We start from the raw sequence: 9340 nt of genomic DNA on the forward strand, positions 1-9340 counted from the left end.
CAAAAATGGAAACCAAGGGAGATAAGTGGTTCTTCTTGTGCTTTCCATAAGCATTAACCCCCACTCCTTGTCTCGCTTTTACACCTTGGCAATGTATATATAAAAAGGAGATCGATTTCAATGGGGGCGTTTCTCAGAGTGAGAGAGATTGTCATCTTACTGGTCAGGAATGGTATTCTACGGACAAAAAAAAATTAAAAATCCCACTAACTCAAAATTCCCACACATAAAATTAAGTTTATCTTTTTTTTTTCAAAGTGACTCATATAGTCCAATTGTTATATTGATGGAAAATGTGACAGAAAGAAACATTTTGTTTTGTTAATATTAATTTATCTTTGTATAAGTTGGGTTCTGTGGTCATAGCTATTCTTAAACAATATTTTTATTTTACTTTACAATAAGCGATTTTATATAAAACTAATAAAAACCATTCAAAATCTACACCAAAGTATTAGGAATCTTACTGATTTAAAGGTAGATTCGTTCATTTTGTATCATCCGGTTTCCATAAATTGTTTACAAAGTTTTATTTTTCATTACAAGCATATTACACAAAATCAAAGGTGCACATTGCAGTCATCATCAATAATAAAACCTCCCAGAGGCTTAAAGATCTTTGATAATCATTGTAAGCAACAATTTCATTTAATTGAGAAATCAGTCGATAATTGAAAAATAAGCCAAGTAATGAAGACCGATGTTAACACAAATGAGACCATGGTGGCATAAATCTATTTTTTTAACGTTTAATATAAAGTGTTTGATAATTCTTTAGACCTATATCATAATTTTACATAAGACTGATAAATTCGTTTAATCTTTCTAAAGATAATAAATAAGTTAATAAAAGTAGTCAAATTCATTCGATGCTTGAATTATAGCTAGAAAGTTGTAAACTAAGAAAAGTTAATTACATGTCGTACTTTGAAATAACAAGACATCATAATATACAATCAATGAAAGACAAATGATGCAAGAATATCAAAGCATAGATTATATCATTATACTTAAGTTGAACAGCTTCAATAATTTCTGATACCATCCTTCGGACAAGAAACCTGTTCCTTTATCAGTAGAAAAGGTTAACAGGTTTGGATATAACAATATCAAAACCAACAAAAAATATATAGTAATAAATCATCAATCTTTTTCATATTTGATCGGAGGTTGGCGCAGAAGATTATGCTATCTCTACAAAACACGTGTGTAATTCTTGGTGTTTTTTTTTTTATTTTCAACGTTTTATCAATACAATGTCAAAGGGTGCTGGCATGTTGGTTATCCCCAACTTCCCCTCTAATGATGGCAGACATTCGGATTTCTCTGGTTTTATCTCAAACTTTTGTAGCAATCTGGTCAAGAATAGAAAAAGTTCCATTTTGGCGAGCGAATCTCCTAAACATAATCTTCGTCCTGTTAAAGTAAAAAAAAATAAGAACATAATAAGACGATATTTCAAGACATTAAAACTTGTAGACATTATAGATATGTGTTAATATAAGGTTACCTGTCGAAAAAGGAATAAGCCTTTCTTTCTGCTCCCCATTGCATTTTCCATCGTTGTCCAAAAATCGCTCTGGTTTGAATTTGGTAGGCTCTGGAAAGATTTCAGGATCTGTCATCACGGAATCTAATGCAAAGAACATAAAGGTTCCTTTTGGAAGGTGGTATCCTTTATAATGAAAGTCTTCCTTTGGAGCATGGGGAAGGCCAAGTGGCACAAGATTTGCATGACGTTGGACTTCCAAAATGAATGCTTCAACCAGTGGTAGTTGTTCTTTGTGTTCCATCTTAGGTTGACTCTGACCGATAACGGCATCAATAATATCTCGGAGTTTTTGTTGCCACTCAGGATGATGAAGTAAGAAAAGGAGAGACCATCTTATTGTTGTTGATGTGGTTTCGGTTCCAGCGGCAAAGAATTCTCGTACACTGATTTTGAGCTGCTCATCTTTTTTTAATGAAAAAAAGAAGAAAAATACAAAAAAGAAATACATATAAAACGTTCAATCAATCAGATTGCCAAAGATAAAACAAAATTGGTGAATTGTCTACTCGTGATTTATTCTTACCAAATGAAAAATAAACAAGTGTATTACAGTCTTTTTATATGATTTGTTTCTTGCAATAGCTATAAGAAATACCTGTAAATGTTGAGTTTTCTCCTGCCTCATTTTGTTCTAAAAGAAAACCATCTATAAAATCATTTATGTTGTTTCCGTCAAAATTTCTTCTATGCTCTGCAATTATTTCACTTGTGAATCCATCTATATCAGCAAATATATTCTGCACTGTGGTATATCTTGACATCGGTAAATGACGAAGGACAGGAAAAATAAACGCAGGTGAAGACGCATTTCCAGTGGCAAACAGTTTGTTCAGCAAAACAACCAAACGTTTAAATTTTGTATCCTCATATTCAAACCTTTTTCCAAACAACAGGGAACAAATGACGTTAGACACAGATGTATTTAAAATGTTTTGAATATCAAAAGGTTTGTTTTCATATTTCTCTAGTTCTTCCATGAAACAATCTACCTCCTCCATGATTTGATCTTGAAGACAGCGTTTTCCAAATCCGAATTTTCTCATTGTTGTAAGTGCAAAAGTTCTCTGTTCTTTCCAAAGTGGACCAGATGACCACACCAAACCTGAAAAACCAAACACCAAACATAAAAATTAAAATTGTTTAGGATATAAACTTGAGTGAGGAGAACAATATTCAATATTTGGTGGTGGAAACATAGATATCAAAACGAGGTCCAAAAAGTTAGTCAATTCTCTCACACAAATATAATGTCTGCATTTATATTATGCAGTATATACAACATAAATTCTCATGTATACATATTTACTACCCATTTAATGAATAATTAAATATTCTGTTCCGTTAAAAGAGAAGAGTCATTGATAAGATATCGATGCTGTATATATAACAATGACTTAACAATGACTTATTTTAAAGAACTAGGTGATGTTCCGCGCAAGCAAAGGAATTAAATCTTTATACATTAATATGACACAATGCTTTATATGTTGAACACTATTTTTTGTTCTTAAATTCATGTATTTTGTCCGAAATTTTTCTTTCAGAGTTACTTTTTTAACATATTCTTTAAAATTAAAAACCCAACTGTATGGCTTCATATTTAGAGGAGCGGACAGTATTCAGTAGAATATTCTCACATTATTAATCTATATAGACAAATCATCAATAATTGTAAAATTAGCTTGTCCGAAAAATAATGATCGGTCAATATTTTTTTTACATTGGCTGGCTAAGAATATTGTTTACAGAATATTTTCTTTATTTCAATTAATCGCCACTGATTCAATGATTCGTCAACGGAGACGCAAATCAATCTTCGCGACTTTAAAACAAGGTGACGTCATAATAGACGGTCAGTAAAGGCAAGTAAAAAACGGACGCGCAATGTAACTGAATTCCTACGTGTTTCAGAATATCTCCAGTGACAGTTCTCGTGATTTTTGTTTGTTTCTCCATATAAGAAGACAAATGTTGACTGTGTTTTCGGACAATACTGATTATATGAGCCCCCTTGGGACGAATATATTGCAATCCGCTTCGCGTTGGGCAATATTTCGTCCTACGGGGCTAATACAATCAATGCTACCCCCAACCCCAGTCAATATTTGTATATAGTTTCATTGCAAGTATATATTTCGATCCTTACTACTACTGACTTGGATTCGCCAAAGTGTGTCCACCACTATACTCTTATTTCGGTTTTTATTCCAGGTCGGCATATATATATATATATATATATATATATATATATATATATATATATATATATATATATATATATATATATATAAATTATACATATATTACATGGCTTCGAGGGCGACATACCAGAATATCTGCCCCGAGGTGACAGGAAAGCCCTAGAGTGTTATGTCGCCCTATGCTGAAGGCATATATATATATATGGAAAGTGTCATTTACGCTAGAGACATCTTCGCTATCCATGTGGTTAAGATCTACTCCGCTCCTCTGTTGTAGAGGAGCGAAAAAGATCGTAAACCCTTATCTAGTGAAGATGCGTTGTAAAGATCAACGGCGCGATTAAGTTGATGGAAATCTCTTCTCTGTCTTTTCCTCTTTTCTGTGGGCTGTAACATACGATACCGAGTGTACTCCGTGCTTAGTTTACTGTCAAGTATTGGTGATTTCGGCAGAACACTAGTGTGTGGTCCTCCCTACTGGTGCTCTGGCCTCTCTAGCTGGTGTGCTACACTCCCGGTTTGCGTTTGGTTTGTGTGCACAAATGTGCGGATATCCGTGCTTGCGTTAATGAGGAACTTGTCCATTTGCGCACGCGCTTATCTGTTGCCTGCCGATTTTATCACGGCCCGCGGGGGAACATAGACAGTGACCATCTTGCACGTTACATAAGCAGTTACTCAGGCATTTCTAAGTTTATAAGCAAAATGTCTAAATCTTTAAGTTTAGATTAACGGAAAAGAACACAAATGAGATGCAAATATGATCCAGAATTCAAGAACATCTTCCATCGCATTGATTTATTTCGTATTATCCATTCAAATTGTTTAAACAATATTTCGTTCGTTTTTGCTTGCTCATAGGATAAGTGGAATTTATTTTGTTTGTTTAATGTATTTTGAATATGCCACTGGTTTAGGAAAATCAACAAAATTGCCAAGTAGAATGCAATTTAAAAGTTATAGGGCGTAACATTTGAAAAATACTACGCTTAAACTAGACTACTAATTGATTGTACTGCTTCAGATTTTATTTTTTTTATCAAGAGATTCCCATTTCCTTAATGGGGACATAAAATGTTTATAGACATTGTAAAATTGATTTACAAAATATTTACTTGGAATGGTAACAAGTTTTGAGTTTAACTGATTGGAAGCAAACTTTAAAAAAAATGAATTTCATAAGAACATATATCTTAAACTGAAAGAATGCAAATTATCTTTACCTTTGCCTTTGTTGAAAACTCCATTTATTATCGTTAATGGTCTGTCTGAAAATATGTCTCCATGTTTGACAAGTAATTCTCGAATATTGTCATAACCATGAACTGCAATCATCGGTTTGTGGAACGTCATTATCGTATAGATGTCACCATATTTCTTTCTGAGATTTCTGTGAGCTTGTACAGCTTCTGACGGCTTGACGAGTCCTACATTCCCAATGATGGGGTAACATGTCGGTCCTGGAGGCAATCCTTTGGGTCGTCCCGTATATCTCAATATCAGAGCGATCAGTACAACCACAATGGCTACCGTCACCCACATCGTTTTGCAAATGTAAATCTGTATAATTTAAAAATGGATTCTTATCTCTTATCAGGCACGTAGCATCGTTTTTGAAAGTGGGGGGCCAGACCCATCCAAAAAATCTTGACAAAAATCTTCAAAATCCTAATCCGTGGGGGGGGGGGGGGGGGTAGACTCAACTATGCCCTATTCCCTACCAAAATTTTTTTATATGTAAGGCCCCCCCCCCCTGGCCCCCCCTGATGCTACGTGCCTGCTTATCTAGCCGTTGTCCCCAAGTTCACTGAATGTGTGTATTTGTTTTTCGCAGCCTTAGGTCCATATATTCACCTCAGTGTCAAGATTCTATGGAAGCCGATAAATGCTAAATATATCATGCATACTAGTATACTGTACACAGAAAACCCAAACAAACAAAAGGTAAAAAGACGGGAGTTTCAACAATGAAGAAACCCTGTACATAGAGTAACAATGATTTTAAAAAATCTATACTTTTTTAAAATACAAATTCAGTATAAAACTAGAAATTTTAAAAAAGAATGTTTTTCAAAGAAAATAAACAGTTGATATTAAAGACCAAGTACTGTCTAAACAACGCCCCGATTTTATCAATATCTTGTAATTTAATAGCGAAATCTATAATCGTGTCTGAAAACAAACAAAAAATCGGTATTAAAAAATTGAAATATGCATACAAAAGAACACAAGAGGAAAAAGTTTTAGAGGAAGATATAGTTCAACTGAGAATTTATCTAGGAATTATATACCACAGTTTGTAAAGCTCTTGTGAAGTATAAATTTAGATAATTTTTTTTGCCGTGTATTGTTTTCTGCAGTTTTTTGCAGGTATCTTTCGGAGATTTCCGTGTGCATTCACTGCATATGAACGTTTGAAGAGTCCATGTCCCCTATGATGGAATAACATGCCGGACCTTTGTTCGTCCAGTAATCTTTGTAATCGAGCAACGACTCACACAAAATGGAAGAAGTTGATATCTATAAATAAATTGACCCAAATATCGGTTTTAATATTTTTTATTTGTTTACTCTATGAAAACCTGTTAAGCAAGTTGTATACACCTTGTCGTATACAGCAAAATGCTACCATGTGTACAGCGCTATTACATGAAATTTGAACCTCTCCAGAGGCAGATATTTCACGCGTACGAATAGAACGGGTTTCTATTCTCTACAATAAGTTGTATGTATACTTTCTTATCTTAGCTAATCAGAGGCTTGGGTTTTAGGTTATCTATCTGTGATTCATTGACCACATCAACATTTTTATACGTGTACATATCCACGAGGTAATTATGGCGTGTACGTGGTAAGAGCAAGGATGAAATAAAGATTTGATAATCCTATACCAAACTGGGACATAAGTATTCCAATTGATTCTAAAAAGAGCGTTGAAAAGAGGTAGCAAATGGATGTATGGAAAATTTACGAGTATGAATGTAAAAACATAAAATATCATGACAAAGCGTACATATTATGATATAGACATGTACATATATTTACATGTATTCTTATTTTTTCAAGAATTATAATGTTACATGCACATGTCTCATGGTTATAAAATGGTTAGGTGTGTATATGTCGGGGAGGGGGGCACGCCTCATTCTTTCCGACCACAATATTATATTTTATTTTTTATCTTCAAAACAAATTTTGTATTTTCTGCAAAGAATGAATCATTAATCAAAGTTGATAAACTACACTTCTATTTGATGACATAACAATAATTTTAGCAGATAACATTTAGCTCATTGCTAAAATTTAGTTTCTTAGTTATCTGTAAATATATGCGTTTTCGAATTAAGCCAGGGAAGTTTCTGAGACAGCAGATAACACCAAGAAAATCTGTGAGTAATTTGGTAAATGTATGACAGTTTCGATTACCAATCGACTATACCATTGGTATTTAGATAGCCACAATATTCATTTCTCAAATGTTTTGCATCCTAATTGAATCTGTTGCCACCGTGCATAGTTACTGTAATATTTCTTAATTGGTTATATTTTCAGCATTCAGATAGATATGAGGTGTCGTCCTGGGTATACATTTGTCTTGCCGAAGACTTTGAACTTGATAATTGTTTAAAGCACAAGAGGCAAACACAAATACCATTACTTTTTCCAGTTAAAAGGCATTAGCTGTTGGAAAATGCCGAAGCGACTTGACAGAATTCCAAAAGCATTTTGTACAATCCATTTATCTATACTACTATATTAAAATAATAGACTCGAATTTTTTAGCTTTAATACCGATAAATCGGAAGAGTACTGTCTTTTGTTTTATACATTTTTAACATCATTGGTACTTGAAGATTACCAATTTGTTTTTATTTTTTTTTTCAATTAGGCTTCGCTAATTAAAAATCAACGAAAATTCCTCAAGAAATCCCGGAAATCATCGGGATTTTTCGGATTTTATAATCTTGCGTGTGCGCATTACATTCACGCTAATGGGATCTTTAATTTATGTTTCCACAATATCATATTTCCATGAATAAACTAAGAAACAAAAAAAAAAAAAACAAATACGTGTACATTTTCATTGGAAATTTGCTTTATATTCTGTTCATATATAAGAGAGAAAATATAAAATAACAATTATACATATCAACTTAGTACTTACTTAATTTTGTCTTCGTGATGGCAAAAAAAGAATTATTTGATTCCATGCAAAAATTCACATTATATTTCTTAGGAGAGTAAGATAGAATGTTTAATCGTTGAAATAATAAATGTCCTATGGACCTAGTTGTACGATAGAATGCGTTCCGTGTATTGTCTCTAGCAGAAAAGAAAGTACGTGTACGTTGGTGAAAAAGTGTTGAACTCTTTCATTACATGGATTGAAATTTCAGATGAAAGGTATTTACAGTCTCAAAAAGGTTTATTATAATTGATTTGACTGTTATTTTCAATGCAACTGCAATTTTCTGTTACATTACGAGTATATGGGAGGCATTCTAACTGTGGCGAGGGCCTTTCCCGAGACACAGTTACATTGTTTTAGCCAAGGAAAGTGTTGTGAAATTAATTCCGTAAATCTGGAAATTTTTACAGTAGATAAATTTTTAGCTAATCTGCGCGTGCTCTGCATTTGCAAAAATTTTTTTTCCTAAAAATTAATCAACAACAAAAAAAAGTAATAAAAATATTGCCGAAGGCTGGTCTTTTCTCCTTACTATATGAACAGGTGTCCGTAAGTAGTGGTCATTTTAAAAAAAAAACTGTTTATATAACCAGGTAATTATACCCCCAAGCTATAATCAGCGTGTGGAGAGGGACTTCACTCAAAATCGTATCTGGTAGCCTCATGTCTATCTTAAGTGTACATGTATACTGATGACACTGCATGCATGCGTGATTTATTCATAGATATGATATGTACCGGCGTTACGCAGAATGTAGCGTTATTTTTTTTACCCCATTCACAGTGTACTGGCGGGACACCAAAATTCACGGAATACGAAAATTTGTACAGTATTTTGAAATTCTTGCTGAATGCCGCCATTTTCTTCTCATTCTCGCTCGCTTGACACAGGAAAACATCATCACCTGTGTTTGACACGTGACCCTCCGATACTTGTGTGGTGTACACAAACCGTCGCATGTGAAGGTGTGAACTGCTAATTGGGATAATTATCTCGCTATAAATCCGTATCAAGATACCCCTTTAGGTAGTTTTGTTGCATTTGCTGCTGTTATTGTATATAGCGGTAATTTGAACAAGATATAAATTGCAGACATCAACTCTCACATGATACTTTATGAAGTTGGTAAACATATATACGATTCGTGAGAAAATTAGAGGCGGCGGTAATATACGATGTCCGAAGGTTAGCTAACACTGTGCATGTCAGTATGTTGACATTTAATATTTGAGTGCTTTTTATTTTTCGCGCCGATGACAATTCGCAAAAATTTAAAACGTAAAAATTAATCTATAGCTTTATGACTCGAATTCGCAAAAATAAATCGACGTAAAAATTTCCAGATTTACGGTAGCATTATTGTAGGCTTATAGCTTTGTTATGTAAATGTCAACAAT

General features: G+C 33.6%; 1 protein-coding gene across 1 annotated transcript; it reads right to left on the minus strand.

Moving 5' to 3' along the window:
• Nucleotides 1-1164: 1164 nt before the first annotated feature.
• On the minus strand, nucleotides 1165-5379 carry LOC105333814 (cytochrome P450 2C14). The gene is made up of 4 exons (XM_011436997.4): nucleotides 4977-5379; nucleotides 2148-2654; nucleotides 1511-1954; nucleotides 1165-1416 (listed from the first exon to the last, which is right to left on the minus strand). Exons 1-4 carry the CDS (start codon nucleotides 5293-5295, stop codon nucleotides 1238-1240), a joined length of 1449 nt encoding a protein of 482 aa, XP_011435299.2. The 5' UTR covers nucleotides 5296-5379; the 3' UTR covers nucleotides 1165-1237.
• Nucleotides 5380-9340: the final 3961 nt, after the last annotated feature.

Source organism: Magallana gigas, chromosome 8, assembly GCF_963853765.1.
Source record: "Magallana gigas chromosome 8, xbMagGiga1.1, whole genome shotgun sequence".
NCBI lineage: Eukaryota > Metazoa > Mollusca > Bivalvia > Ostreida > Ostreidae > Magallana > Magallana gigas.

Coding starts and splice junctions, on each gene's coding strand:
- LOC105333814 (XM_011436997.4), bottom strand. CDS start 5,295: ATGTGGGTGACGGTAGCCATTGTGGTTGTACTGATCGCTCTGATATTG. Junction 1,955..2,147: donor AGAAAACTCAACATTTACAG/GTATTTCTTATA, acceptor CATTAAAAAAAG/ATGAGCAGCTCAAAATCAGT. Junction 1,417..1,510: donor GCTTATTCCTTTTTCGACAG/GTAACCTTATAT, acceptor TTACTTTAACAG/GACGAAGATTATGTTTAGGA.